The sequence below is a fragment of the Aquila chrysaetos genome, chromosome 26 (genome assembly GCF_900496995.4).
Source record: "Aquila chrysaetos chrysaetos chromosome 26, bAquChr1.4, whole genome shotgun sequence".
NCBI lineage: Eukaryota > Metazoa > Chordata > Aves > Accipitriformes > Accipitridae > Aquila > Aquila chrysaetos.
In genome coordinates this window covers 17,275,693-17,290,507 of record NC_044029.1, presented here as the reverse complement: position 1 = coordinate 17,290,507, position 14,815 = coordinate 17,275,693, and the positions used below count along the sequence as shown (strand labels likewise).

General features: G+C 43.1%; 1 protein-coding gene across 1 annotated transcript in view; it reads left to right on the top strand.

Annotated features, from left to right (window-relative positions):
- The first annotated feature begins 1,120 nt into the window (after window positions 1-1,120).
- Window positions 1,121-14,815, top strand: part of XPOT (exportin for tRNA) — a 30,285-nt gene continuing 16,590 nt past the window's right edge. Inside the window, exons 1-8 of the mRNA XM_030002718.2 lie at window positions 1,121-1,245; window positions 5,965-6,098; window positions 7,916-7,998; window positions 9,124-9,180; window positions 10,737-10,806; window positions 12,026-12,244; window positions 12,817-13,001; window positions 13,367-13,535. Coding sequence (XP_029858578.1) covers window positions 6,039-6,098; window positions 7,916-7,998; window positions 9,124-9,180; window positions 10,737-10,806; window positions 12,026-12,244; window positions 12,817-13,001; window positions 13,367-13,535 — 843 coding nt within the window. The 5' untranslated portion in view covers window positions 1,121-1,245; window positions 5,965-6,038. The remainder of the gene's footprint in view (window positions 1,246-5,964; window positions 6,099-7,915; window positions 7,999-9,123; window positions 9,181-10,736; window positions 10,807-12,025; window positions 12,245-12,816; window positions 13,002-13,366; window positions 13,536-14,815) is intronic.

Below are 14,815 nucleotides of genomic sequence, written 5' to 3'. Positions count from 1 at the left end.
TGCCGGTACCGGTAGGAAGAGGCCCGGCTGTGCGTGACGCCGTCTCCCGCCGGCCCTGCTCGCGTTGCCGCAGAGGACGTGGCGGGGAGGCCGCAGGCGGAGGCAGCCAGCTCCGCGTTCCCCGCGGGGCAGAGGCCGGGCGTCGAAGGGCTTTCGGGGGAGCCTCTCTCACCCGTGGTCCCGTGGGAGACCGGGGCTGCTGGCTACCGCGCGGTTGCCCCCGTGGACCGCCCCCCCCCCCCCCCCCGTTCGATGGGATCCACTTCGTCGCGGCCGGCCCCGAGTGCGGCCGCTTCTGCGCACCGTGAGCGGGGAACGGTTCTGCGGCCGCGGCGCGTTAAGGCCGCTCGGGCAGTGTGCGGGTCGGGCTTCTGAAAGCTGCGCTGCCGTAGCCAGGCGGCGCGAGCGGCCTCCCTCTCGAAGGACGCTGTAACGCTGCTGCAGCCATGTAGTAAATTGCTGCAGTTACTGGCATTTAGACTTTTTTTCCTTTCAGCCTGATTCCGCAGACACGCACGCCTCTCATCACGCAAGACCCCCGTACCCCTTGCCTCGCCGCAGAACGATTTGCGGAGGCGACCAGCGTCACATTTGCTGACACCAGCCGGGCTACCCCTCTCCTCACACACAAGCCCACGCCGACGCTTTAGCAGTGCCTGAGCTCGGGCCAGCCCTCGTGCCCGTCACCGGGCAGAGCCGCCCCGCCGCTGACGGCGGCGCTCGCCTCGCTGCTGCTGACAAAGCGCCATTTCCGCGTCCCGGCGGGACTTTGGGAGCGGAACGGGCCGGTCCCGGTTCATTAAATCGGGGCATTCGCTGCTACAGGCCCCCCCCCCGGGGTGCTGCGCGACGAGGAGCGGCGCCGGCAGGAGGTGCAGGCCACGCCCACACGCCGGGGGGAGGCGGGACTACGGCTCCCGGCGTGCCCCGCGGCCGGCCGCCTAGCCGCGGCGGGAGGCTGAGCGCGGGGGGCCGGGCCGGCGGCACGCCGGGAGCCGTAGTTCTGCGGCTGCGGCGGCCCCGCCGAGGGGCGGGGGCAGGGGCAGCGTTCCTTCCCGGAGGCCGTTCCGCACGCGCGAGGAACGCGGCGCCTCCCCTGGGCGTCCTCCTCCTCCTCCCGCCGCCAGCCGAGGCGGCGCGGCCTGGCCCGGCCCGGCCCGCTCCGCTCCCTATGCTCGTGGCGGCCGCGGAGCTGTGGGGGTGGGAGCCGGCAGCGCCGCCACGATGGAAGAGTGACCGGGAAAGGTAACGGCGGGGGGAACGGGGACGGGACACGACGCGCGGCGCGGGGTGACTCAGCCCGGCGGGGGACTGGGCCTCCCCGGCCGCTGGTGGGGGCCGGGGCGGTGTGGGCGCCCGCGGGCGTCGCCGCTGAGCTGGCGGCGGGCTCCCGCGGGTCACCCGGCCGGTTCCAGGCAGCCCGGCGCCGCCTCCTCCGCAGCTGGGAGGCTGTGGAGAAGGGGGGGGGCAGGCGCCGCGGCCTCCCCGCCCACCCGGCCCCGCTGCTGGGGGAGCAGGGGGGTGCCGCAGTCGGTCGGTCCCTCCGTGAGCCGGCTGGGGCGGGGGGGTGTGCGGCCGCCGAAAACATCGGGATTCTTCTCTGGCACGCTGTAGCTTTGCGGTGCGGTTCTGTTCGCGTGCTGCGGGAGCTGCCTCGGTAGCCGTCCTGCGTTATGGCTCCGGTGGGGAAGGAAGTGACCGTGAGCTCTTGCACTGCAACGCGAGGGGAGGGACCTCCCCTGCACCTCCATATTCCGCTGCTCTCGGCGTGTCCCAGTACGGCGGTTCCCCGCCGCGGGAGGAGTGCTTTGTCACTCCGCAGCGGCCCCGGGAAGGGGCCGAAGGGGTTAAGCTGCAGCCCCGGTGTCTTCGCCGCTGGGTGCGAACGCCAGGTCCCCCTCCTCGGCTGAGCTGCTGAGCCAGGCGGTGCTGTCGGCTCTGCAGCGAGGGCAGGCTGGGCTCTTGACCAAGTCGGGGTGGGGGGGGCGGGCAAGAAGGCCTTGCTCCTCTCGGGGAGTTCCTGGCCAGTAAGGATGTGCCTGAGATGAAGACCTAACGTGTCACTTCCAGAAAGAAAAACTTTCTAGTCCAGTTGAAAAGTTCTTGGAGTAGCTACAACTACACAGCTGTTCGTTTTAACCATATGTTAGGTCAGTGTAGAGGCTCTATAGCCTAAGAGGCTGTAAATATGCTCAAGACTTGCAGCAAGCAAAACAGAGCTCAAAAAAGAACGTGAAAGATGATCTTTTACTGTCTTTGTTTTATTTGAGAGAAGATTTGAGGGAATTAAAATGAAGCCTGTCACTGGCACCCTGTGTGCTATCACAATCTTGTAAATACCAAAAACGAATGCTGCAAACTAAGTACTCTTTAATTGTTCCCGTGGTTAGCATCTGTAGTTAAAATGCTCTGAATGCTTTTATTGTTAGGACATATCTGGACACAAGTTACACACCTTTGACCATGTTAGTGTTGTTAAACTGGACAATCTTCCCCACTCGAAGTGTGACTACATTTTTTTCCTGCTTTCCTGTAAGAAAGCAGTCTCTGCTATCAAATGCATTTATAAGTATTTAATATGTGAAAGGGAGTAAACTATCCTGATGAGATACGTATACCTGTATGACTTCACTGTTAAGGAACTGCACCCTCCTAATTATAGTAAGATCGTTTTGCCACCCAACATAGTGACTGCTTAACAAAAAAAGCATCTCTAAGTAAATAAGACAGTACTTTCTACACAGCTGCATATTAACTATTGATGTTATTGATTATTTTTTATAAATCTTGCTTCAATGACATACTTGACCTTATAGCTGGGTATATCTTGCAATGGATTTTGCAAATTGTAAGTACTATTAAAATTGCAGTTCTGATTTTCCTTTTGAAGGGTAACTGGCTGGTAAAATAGATTTGTGGTGGAAAAGCTACCTGCTCAACTAAAACCATATAGCATGAGAAGCTATTTTGTTAGCTTTCTCAAAAGGCTCATTCAAATAGTCTACCTCAATTATTTGTCTTCTAGAGTTGGCTAGTCAAGCTGAAACTCTTAGAAAAGGATATAGGGTAAAAGATGACATTTTAAATATACTCATGTAGCATATACAAAATCAGTAGAACTGGTTGGCATTGCTGTTAGCTAAACAAGTGAAAAGAATACATGTTTGAGCAAGGTTATTTTTAATAGCAAAACTTGTCACGCAGGTGTACAAGATTACTACCTTTTGGGCAGATAATGTAGTGATATCAGCAGGAAAATATGCCAAAAATATGCTTCTGTATATTAAATAGTTTTGCTTGTATAACTCTGGACCAGACCCTAATCGAAAGATGCTGTAAAAAAAAAAAAAAAAGTAACTTTTTCAGCAGCATTTTACTTTTATTTTAATCTGGCTGGTTTGGATATTGATTATGGGGAAAACAAGCTGGGGGCTTGTGATGGGTTGACCCTGGCTGGTTGCCAGGTGCCCACCAAAGCCGTTCTATCACTCCCCCTCCTCAACTGGACAGGGGAGAGAAAATATAACAAAGAGCTTGTGGGTCGAGATAAGGACAGGAGAGACATCACTCACCAATTACTGTCACGGGCAAAACAGACTGAGCTTGGGGAAAATTAACTCAATTTATTACCAATCAACCAGAGTAGGGTAATGAGAAATAAAACCAAATCTCAGAACACCTTCCCTCCACCCCTCCCTTCTTCCCGGGCACAACTTCACTCCCGGATTCTCTACCAACCCCCCCAGCGGCACAGGGGGACGGGGAATGGGGTTTACGGTCAGTTCATCACACGTTGTTTTCTGCTGCTTCATCCTGCTCAGGGGGAGGACTCATCACACTCTTCCCCTGCTCCAGCGTGGGGTCCCTCCCACAGGCTGCAGTTCTTCACGAACTGCTCCAGCGTGGGTCCTTTCCATGGTGTGCAGTCCTTCAGGAGCACACTGCTCCAGCGTGGGTCCCCCACGGGGTCACAAGTCCTGCCAGAAAACCTGCTCCGTGGGCTCCTCTCTCCACAGATCCACAGGTCCTGCCAGGAGCCTGCTCCAGCGCGGGGTTCCCACGGGGTCACAGCCTCCTTTGGGAACCCACCTGCTCTAGCGTGGGGTCCTCCCTGGGCTGCAGGTGGATATCTGCTCCACTGTGGACCTCCCTGGGCTGCAGGTGGATATCTGCTCCACCGTGGACCTCCATGGGCTGCAGGGGGACAGCCTGCCTCACCACAGTCTTCACCACGGGCTGCAGGGGAATCTGCTCCAGCGCCTGGAGCATCTCCTCCCCCTCCTTCTGCACTGACCTTGGTGTCCGCAGGGTTGTTTCTCATGTTCTCACTCCTCTCTCCGGCTGCCATATACTGCCTGTCCCAACTTTTTCCTTCTTAAAAATGTTATCCCAGAGGCGTTACCACTATCACTGATTGGCTCGGCCGTGGCCGGCGGCGGGTCCGTCTTAGAGCCGGCTGGTATTGGCTCTCTCTCTCGAACACAGGGGAAGCTTCCAGCAGCTTCTTACAGAAGCCACCCCTGTAACACCCCCCCCCCGCCGCTACCAAAACCTTGCCGCACAAAGCCAATACAGGGCTGGGGGTGCAGAGGGAGAAGACTCAGCAGAGCAACTCTAATCCCTAAAGATTTTGACCCTGAGCAGGATTGCTCTGTGTCGCAAGGCAGTGTGTGAAGCTTGTTTTGCCACGAGTCATCGCTTTGTTCCAGATTTTCTGGTTTCTATACAGCTGCAACCTGCAATTTTTTTTTTGGTACGAACTCAATTTTACTTATTAAATTGCTTTTCATGATGCATTTTATTATAGTGTATTCTGTAGTGAGTTTTATAGAAATACCTGTCTTACCATGTTAAATTTTGAGCTCTCCTTTTCAGGCATGCTTGCTGTCAGCTGTCACTGTGCCACCTTTCTTCCAGTGGGGGAGGGTGAACAGTAGAGCGTGCACAACACACGCAATACTAAGAAATCAGAAGTTCTACCTATAGGCGTGTAGGCAGCTTCAAACCACAGCTCCTTTGTATTTCATCTCTTCCTCTTGTCTATCTTCCTTTCCCCTACCTCCTACATACTTACATAACAAGGCCTTATTTCAGGCCTAATTAACGATGTTATTGGGGGGGGCAGCTTTGAAGGATAGACAGATTTTGTCCCCTCTTGCTGTTTAACAGCATCCTAGTATTTGACAAAGATTTTTATTTTTTTTTAATTCCCTGTGTTTTACCGGAGCATTGCAGAACAGCCTGTAGAGATGCATCATCTTTAGAACATTTGTCTAGCTTGCTTGTTAATTTTACACTAAATTTTCTAAATAAAAATCATTGCTGGTAAATCAGCACCCATTAGTAGGAACAGAAAACTTTGTTAACAACTCAGTGTGATGTATTTTGTGGTTAATTTCTAAGACATTTCTCTTGTGTGCGCTTGCTTTAGAAGAAAGACCTTCTAATGGCTTTGCCTCCCTAGGGGAAATACTTCATAAATGAGTTTATGAAGCATCTTAACAATATTAGAGATGACTAGAGATTTTTTTTTTTTGCAGTTATGAAGTTTGTGGTGGGGAAAAAAATACAGCTGTCCAGCTTTTAAGTAGCAGATTTATGCTTATATCATATCTTGCTGAAACCTTCTCTGCATGCTTGCAATTTGAGTTCAAGCCTTTCAGTTGAATAGTTCATGTCATACCATTTCTCTGTTATTTAAGATTATATTAGCTCTTTTCACGATAACTGAAATATATGGACACTTCAAATTCTCCTTATTCAGTAAGAAGTTTAGTACTATTAAAAGTTGATTAAAGGACTTAGGATTCCGATATCTGTACCAGAAGTACACGCATTCATGTTTTGGTGGAGTACGTGCTATGTGTTTGAGGTTTGTGGGCAAACTTCTGTGGTTGTTGCTGTCCTGCTTTTAATTTTTGTTGTTCTGCTGAGCAAATAAAGTTTCTCTTTCTCTACTTGCAGATGATCGTAGTTTCCTCTCTAGAAGAAGTGGGCAGACCAGTTAGGAGTAGGAAACAAAGAGTATAGCAGTAGAGATGGATGAACAAGCCCTTTTAGGGCTAAACCCAAATGCTGATGCGGACTTCAGACAAAGAGTATGTAATTAACTTGCTTATCTCTAATAATTGGGGGTGCTGTTTCAGTGCAAAAGTCTTGTATTTTCTTGGGTGGGGAATTGGGCGTTTGCATGTTTTGGGTTTTTTTTTTTTGTTAACCAATACATAGGGTTCGTGGTGGCAAGTACAAAACAAAGTTATGTCACAAGCATGTAAGTGGAAGGTCATGTTACCAATTCTGTGAAATTACACTTAACATGCATAGAATTTATTTTTCTGGGCTCTGACTTTTTCGGTCCTTTCAAATCTTTGTACTTGTTGTTTAGCTCCATATGTAGGCTCCCATAGAATGAAAAGCAGAATGAGTTGCTTGCAGTTGCCCTTTTAATTCTTAGATGTGTTGTTTTATTGGAATGGATTACCTACCTTTAGTGTCTTTTTAATGAAATGTGTGTTTTTAACTGCAGTGAAGTTTGTATTAGCATAGAGTAGGTTAAGAAAGTAGTCATGTTAAGTGGGTAACAGTTACTTCAGAAAAGAGAGGTGCTCCTGTGAAAAGGCATTACAATTTATCTAACTATTTAATGAGTAAATATTTATGCTTACTGATTCATTTTCAAGTTGATTCAACTGTCTACAAGATAACCTCCAGTGAAATCTTTCAGAAATGAGGATGTTAATACCTTGGTTTTGTGTTCAAATTCTGGAATGTATAAGCAAATTAAAAATGCAGCCTGGTATTGCTAAGCAGCCTGTTAAATATGTTGGTTCTGGGTATTTGTCCTTTTTGAAAGGATGGATATAGCTAATCTTTAGTGTTCTGTTAATAGAATATCACTGTAAAATTTGAAGCTTATAGATTTATTGACCTTTTAACTATGTAGTCTGCCTAATTTTGAAATATTTATAGTAAAAGGTGATTTACCTTTTCACTAATCATGTAAGATGTAACATATAAAGGAAGTATCAAACCATTTCTAGTAAAACTGTTCAGTATAAGAAAATTGTCTACAGGAAGGGAATTCTTGGTTTAAGAACTTATTTCAACTCACTGAATAATTACTTTGGGAAATTACTTTGGTGAATGGAAACAATTATGAACTAATGTAAAAATCCAAAACCACCCAACAGCCAAAAAAACCCCTTGAAATACAAGCATTTGTAGAATTGAAATAATGTTGTTAATCTAATCTCTGTTTCAAAAGCTACTTTACTGTTTTGTATAACAGGCCACACTAAATATTAAAGCACTTAGATTAAGTTAACTGTTGTCAAAAGCTATGTAGAAGTTCTGATAAGCAACTTGATTATTTAGAGTTTGGTAGAAGTTTTTTCCAGTCTCTGTGATGGATTCATAAACTGACAGTTGTGATCAGTGTTTGAATGTTTCTTGAGCTTGAGGTGTTGAATACAGCCAAAGTGGTGCAACAAAAATACTGAGTTGTTTTCAATGAAAAATCTAAGTTGTTTTCTCTTCAGAATTTGTGGAAGGAGTTTTAACTTGGATGTGAACTTCCACCTAAATGGGAAGGTCCTAAGCAACTTTCTTTAGTCGACCCTGTCTCCAGAGGGCCCTTCTAACCTCAACATTTCTGATTCTATGACTTATATTCAAGTAACAAAAATCTTTTTTATTGAATGTAAAGTGGAAATGGGTACCTGTGATATTAGCATTTGAAGAAACACTCTTGTGTTATGGTAATTAGGGAGCCATATAAATACTTGGATGTATCCAAATACTGTTTGGTTTTTTGAAGGAGAGCTGTTTAAATGTGAGTCTTAAGTGTGAATGAGATGTCTTGCTGTGTGGTTTGTTTATTCCTTTTTTAAAATGAAACTTACTTGGATATTTGCAGGCACTAGCCTACTTTGAGCAGCTGAAGATCTCTCAGGATGCTTGGCAAGTCTGCGCAGAAGCATTAGCTCAGAGTATATACAGGTAATGTAGATAAGAATCATTGCTTATTTTCATATGTTTGGGTCTGGTTTTAGCTCTACAGCATAATAGGCAAACTAAATTGCTGAAAGTTGATATGGTCTTCATACTGTTTTTAGAATCGTAGTTGATCAGTGGCTTCTGTATAATGCCTTTCAAGGAAGACTGATGTATAAATAAAATTCCATATTAATTTAGTAGCCTGAAGACTGCTGCTTTATGAATTCCAGGGAAAAAGAATGAGCTCTAGTGCTATCTTTTGGGGAGGAGCGCTGAAAATTTTCCATTGTGAAACTACAGGCTTTATATGCAGTAATCTCAGTAGCAGTTCCTTGCCCCATTCTATGGAGTAGGCCATCCCATTTTTCAAGATGCAAAGAGCATGTAGTCAGTACTATTTTTGCGCAAAGTTGTATATTTAGATCTCAAATACTGGGTTGTTGCTATATCACAGAATAATTCAGGTTAGAAGGAAACTGAGGGATGTATGCCTCCTGAATAACAGCAGTGATTTATAGTGAATGCTTTTTTGTATATGATTTATCAAAACTTCTGACTCCAAAGGAGTATGCAGTAATTAACAAAACCACACAAGATTTGAAAACAGCGTTTTATAATCTTTATCAAAATACATTATGATTGTTACAATTTTTAGATAAGATTAAGAAATCATGTAGATTACATAGCATGTGAAATGTCCCTTCCTAATCTATACCTCAGTTTATCTTTAGCTTGCTCTTTAAGACACAGTGTACAACTTGCACTTAGTGTACTAATGGACGCCAAACGTATTACTGAAGCCTGACAGATTTTTATAAAGGCAGGATACAATAGGTATTGTAGTTTTGTATGTTCAATACTGAAATCAAAGCATAACAAATTGGTGGCTGTAGAAAAAAGGATTGTGATATCAAACATAAATATTAGTTTAACAGTTGCTCATTTTTACCAAATGAACTGCTTAAGTATTTGTCATTTTTGCTTTGAAGTAATAGCCGTAGCATTTTTCTCTGGTGCACAGTAATTCTTGATTTGCCGAAGGGATGACCTGGTTGTAATACTTGAGGAATCTTTTCCTCCCAGAGAAGTGTACCACATTGCCACTAGTAATTTTCTTTTCTTTTCTAGTGATGATCACATCAAGTTCTTTTGCTTTCAAGTTCTGGAACATCAAATTAAGTTCAAGTGAGTAATCTTTCTTAACACCAGCCATATACATCCACTTAATTTTCCCTTTTTATTCTGCTTGCAAAGAAACTTAAAATGGTATCTGTCATCTTGGTGTGGTTGATGAGGTGGCTTTAATCTGGTCCAGAGGACTTTCTTACATTTCTTCACCTTTTCCTGGGAGAGGAGTAGTTGGGTTTTGAACAGCAATTGAGTTTTGAGCAGTGTGCTCTACATAGCTAGTCTTAACACCTGTGTATGGCCTAACACAGACCTGATTACCAGTGATTGCTCAAAACTTACTTAGCCGTTCCTTTCTGGAGATTCAAGCCTTATTCTGTACTCTCACTGGTTTTTGCAGAAAAGAGTCCTGCAAGCAGCAGCCTTGCTCAGTACAGAGCCCTGGCCTTCAGACAAAGCCCTATTCATTCAATAGCCATGGCAGAGATGTTAAGAGAAAGTAGTCTTTTCACTGAGTGGTGTTCTCATAGAATCATAATTTTAGGAGAAAATACTTTGAAATAATGTAAGTTTCATTGCATGGAACTGTATTTTGTTCACACTTCGGGCTCCTTTGGTCTGGACTTGAACACCATGGCAGAGGTGTCTGCCTCTTGGAATATCATCGTGACTGGTTGCAATACACTGAACATGTGGGTTAGGCTTTAGATAGGAATAAGATGTATTTTGCAACTGATTTGCACAATTATGTATCACAGCAAAAATGAAAGACTTAACTTTCTGTGATTTTATTCACCTGATTTTACCTCATTGTCCATCTTCCTCTGCTTGTTCCACTCCTGTTGCCTGCTTCCTGCAGTATGTTTTCTCTTCGTTTCCTGCTTCTTATTTTCTTTGACCGTTTTCAGTGGGGTTGCTTTTTTCTTCTCCTTAATGAGTAGTTACTTGTTACAGGAACACTGGAGCTGCATTCAGCAGTCATTCCTGTTAAGGACTGTACCAAACCTATAGCTAGTTCTATTGCAAGGAGAGTGTTCTGAGCTTAGCTGGTCTTGGGAAGGAGCATCTTGTATTTGAGGTGGGCTGGGTATAATGTCAAATTTTGCCAAGACTATATGTATGACGTAAAGCAGAATTACTTGTTTGCTTTTTTGTTTTGACATGTCTGATAATTAATACTGTAGGTCAGATCAGTGAAGGACTTCCTTGTGCTCGCTGTTGGCAGTCTTCAATGTGTAGTAAACAAGTTTGAGGATATACAGATGTCTCTTCCTTCTCCCTGTGGTTTATGGTCAAATGGGTATTTCTGAGGGTCATAAGTCCTGTCCCTGATAGACCAGCCTTCCTGCAAAATTTCAAGCTCCTACTCCAGTATAGGAGGCAGTAGTGCCTCAAAATGTAATCCATTAATATAGGCAAAATGTTTTTCCTTATTTTTATGTCTTTGATTCAAAATTTTAATACACAGATAGCTGTGTAAATTCCTTTTCTGGGAACCTTTCATTTATATTAATGTGCAGTATTATGTGCAATATTAAAAGAGTTTTTGCCTTACTGAATGTTGCACTTGTCATGAAGCAGTTGTATTTTGATCTCATTATGCTTTGTTTCAGATACTCTGAACTTACTGAAGTCCAGCAGCAGCTAATTAGGGAAACACTCATAACATGGCTGCAAGCACAGGTAAGTATGTCCCTTCACAGCGATCTTGCATAGTTGGCTTATTAGTGGGCTAACATAATGTCTTGAGCATGGGCTAAATGTTTAATCTGTCATTTGAGTTTAAAGATGGCTTTCTGAAGATACATGGTATCTGATGGTTAAAAGCTTTTAACATGCTAATCTTTATTAGAAATTCTTTAAATCAGATGTTGTAAAGAGGTCTGTGCTTGAACATATTACTAAATATAAACCTCTTGTTTCAGATAATGGTGGTGGTTTAATCAGTTGTGTGTGAAATATGGAGTATCAAAAGTTTCCCTTTAGAGAGATATAATCCAGATTCCTGATGTTCCTGAGTGTCTGGAGGAGGAACAGTAATGCTCTTTTTAAGACCCTCCTGGCCTAACTCCTGTCTACTTAGAATGCTAGCAGATGTTTATGAATTAACAGCAACACTCCTCTGTTAATACTATGGCAGAGTATTGGCTACTCTTTCTTGTGGGATTAGTTACTGTAGCTGAACATGTAGTATCAGTTGGACCCAAGAATTTGCAATCAGCAGAACCATCAAGTGGGCTGATACAAGTCTTGGCCTATACCTGCCATTATCTAGTTATCATTGCAGTTCTGCACTGAAAATTAACATAGTTGCTTTGTTTGTAGAAAACTTAACAGTAGGAAATGGAATATGATGCAACTTGAAAAGGAACAGATCATTGTGAAATGGATTAAATTGCTTTTAATTTCTCTTTGTGGCAAGCTGTCCCATTTAGGAGTTTATAGAAAAGTGGAAGGAGAGAGAGAGGGAGATTGGTAGTGACAGATTCTCCCCCCCCCCCCCCCCCCCCGCCCCGATGAGCTTAGACTTAGAAACTTCCTTTACTATTCTTAAAGCTAACATCTAGTGTAGGCACAAGCTAGCTAAAAGAGGACTGCAACTTGTTTTCTGGAAGTTGCTGTTTACTCCTTTCACCAAACTGCCAATAGTCTTTGAATAGTACACTTAATGTCTTAGCACTGAATGAAAGTCTTAGGACTGTATCACCCAAAAAGAATGTTTCCCCTGTTTCATTACAATTTAGCTAAATTTTCTTCAAAATCCTTGGAAAGCTAAGGCTTTTGATTGATCTAAGCCAGGAAGAGAGGTAGTACATTAATTGCCATGCAGAGATCAACAAGCATATATGATTCTTCTCTAATTTGGTAAGAATGTACAAATAAAATATCTTGTTTCTACCAGATGCTGAATCCCCAGCCTGAGAAGACTTTTATTCGCAACAAAGCAGCGCAAGTCTTTGCATTGCTTTTTGTTACTGAATATCTCACAAAATGGCCCAAGTTTTTTTTTGATATTCTATCAGTAGTTGACCTTAATCCACGAGGTGTGGATATGTACCTCAGAATCCTGATGGCTGTTGATGCTGAGCTGGTAGACCGGGATGTTGTTCATACATCAGAGGCAAGTTATTATTTTGCATTAACATTTGTTTTAAATTTCAAAAAAGTTCTCTTACTTTAATTAGAGCAGAAGACTTGCAGAGATGATGTTGTTTTCCTATGGCAACTCTGCCTTAGAGACATTAGGTGGTTTAGATCCAAAAGCCATATGTTGTTTAATGCTTTTTATGATTTCATACTTTTCAGTTAATGTATTTTTTGCTTGAAGAGCTAGCAAACAAAAACTAATGGACTGAGTTAGTCAATTTAATGTTAGACTGACTCATTTTAAAATGTTAACTTCTAGTGCCTGTTTTAAGGAATCCTAACATCAAAAACCCATTTAATGATCTAGAGGGCTTTTCCCCTTTGTCTGCCTTTCTTCAGGGTTTGGGCATTGTGGTAGAAAGAGTGAAAACTAGGGTATTTTGGTTTTATTTCTTGCAAGAAAAAAAATGTGCTCTCTGAGTTTCTGATCTGAGTGAGTTATCTTGGCAGGACAAGCGGTGTCTAGTAGTGGATACAGAAATGCTCCTAATTTTACAAGATGCTAATCTATGACAAGACTGATTTATTCTTTTTCTGTATTGATAGGAGGCTCGTAGGAACACCTTATTAAAAGATACTATGAGGGAACAGTGCATTCCAAGTTTGGTGGAATCATGGTACCAAATCTTACAAAACTATCAATATAATAACTCAGAGTTGACATGCCAGTGCCTTGAAGTAGTTGGAGCTTATGTATCCTGGATAGATTTGAGCCTGATAGCCAATGAAAGGTAACGGGTTTTTGATGGAATATGTTTGCAAAAATAAGCTTGGTAGCATGCTGACTGTATTTCTGTGAAACAGAATTGAAACTCATCTTTGAAAAAGGACTTTAATTATATATAATTATTTGGAGGTTTTGGGTTTTTAGTAGAGTGATGGGCTTTGCAAGCCAAGCCGATATAATGGCCAAAACAGACACTATGTAGTTTGCTGGGTTCTCCTTAAAATGTATAAAATGCTGGGTTTAGTCAGTATAATAGAGTTTAAAACTGTCTTATAAAAAGAAACTATTGTAAACATGCACACAAATAATATAAAGCTTCTATATGATGCTACTGTGTACATATAAAAATAAACTTTTTTTTCTCTAAAGGTTTATAAATATGCTGCTAGGTCACATGTCTGTGGAAGTTCTCCGGGAGGAAGCTTGTGATTGTTTGTTTGAAATTGTAAATAAGGGAATGGACCCAATTGATAAAACAAAATTGGTTGAATCTTTATGTCAAGTATTGCAGTCTGCTGGCCTCTTCAGTATTGATCAGGTTTGTGTATTGATTTTTACAATAGGAATGAGTCATAGGTTTCCAACAGTTCTTAAATAAGCAAATGAACAGAAAACTATAAAACTAAGTCCACAGATTAGGGAGAATTAGTTGTGCTTCTGCATCAAAGCTAAACACTCCTCATGGTTTTCTCATACTTAAAAGAACAGCTTGTTATTAATATTCCTTGTTCATTTAAAACACTGCATTTTGTTTGTCCTCAGCATGAGTTTTTTGTTTTAGAAGCAAGATACTATGTAACTCCTCTGTTCCTCTCTTAAAGCTTGTGCTTACTGTTAATGCTGCTTCTGTGTTTTGTTGCCTTGTATCTTCTGTTCTGAATGATTCCGTAATAGGTATTGTAGCCAAGGTAGAGGGTTTTTTAGGGTGAGACTTTAGATCAGCTGTGCATACTTAGGTAGGGGAAAGAGCTTTCTTCAGGGCACGTATGCTCTTCTGCATGTCTGCACCATCAGACATGAGGCTTGAAATTCTTATCGATAAGATGGAAAAATATACCTACTAACAAAACATGCATTCCCTGGCAGTTGCAGTGTTTAAGGAACAGCTGTTTGCTACCTGCCATGGAGAAAGGAACCAGTCCTTATGAAGCTGTAGTCCTTAGATTGCAAGGCAGTTATCTCTTCATTTTGAAGCCTTTGTCAAATTTGTATTCTTACTAAAATGCAGAAAATGTGCATTCATCAGTTCAGGAGGTGTTTCTCAAAATCTTACCTCAGGCTTTCTGAGGAAGACTTGTTATTCTTCTGCTTTTATACAGTTATGGCAGGGAGCAAAGCATCTGTCTGGGGTGACTGAGGGGTATTTCTCAATTCTGATCAATGTGTTTCTGCAAAAGCAAGCCATAAATATTTAATATTAACTCACTCTTACAGGCAGTACTGAAAGTTACTTGGTATCAGTATTTCTGAAGTGAGCTACAGCTGTTAATTCTTTGAAGTTTTCCCATAAAAAGATTTTCCTCTTATACAGCCTAATATTTATGGTAGGTATGTGCTGCTGCTTTTATTTTGAACCTGCTTCTTGCTGTAAAGTAAAAAGAGAAACAAACTAATCTGAAGAAATGAAGCAAGCTACCATTCTGTAATGGAGGACAGCCAAACCTGGCATTGCTTTAGTTTTTCTCTCTCCATTCCCCGGGGAAAACGATCCAGGCACTTGAACTTTCCATCTAGGAGATAAATGTTGGTTTTACTACTTCTACGTACTAGACATGGGTAGTACAATCTGTAAGCTCATGCCATTTAAACGTGAGCTCT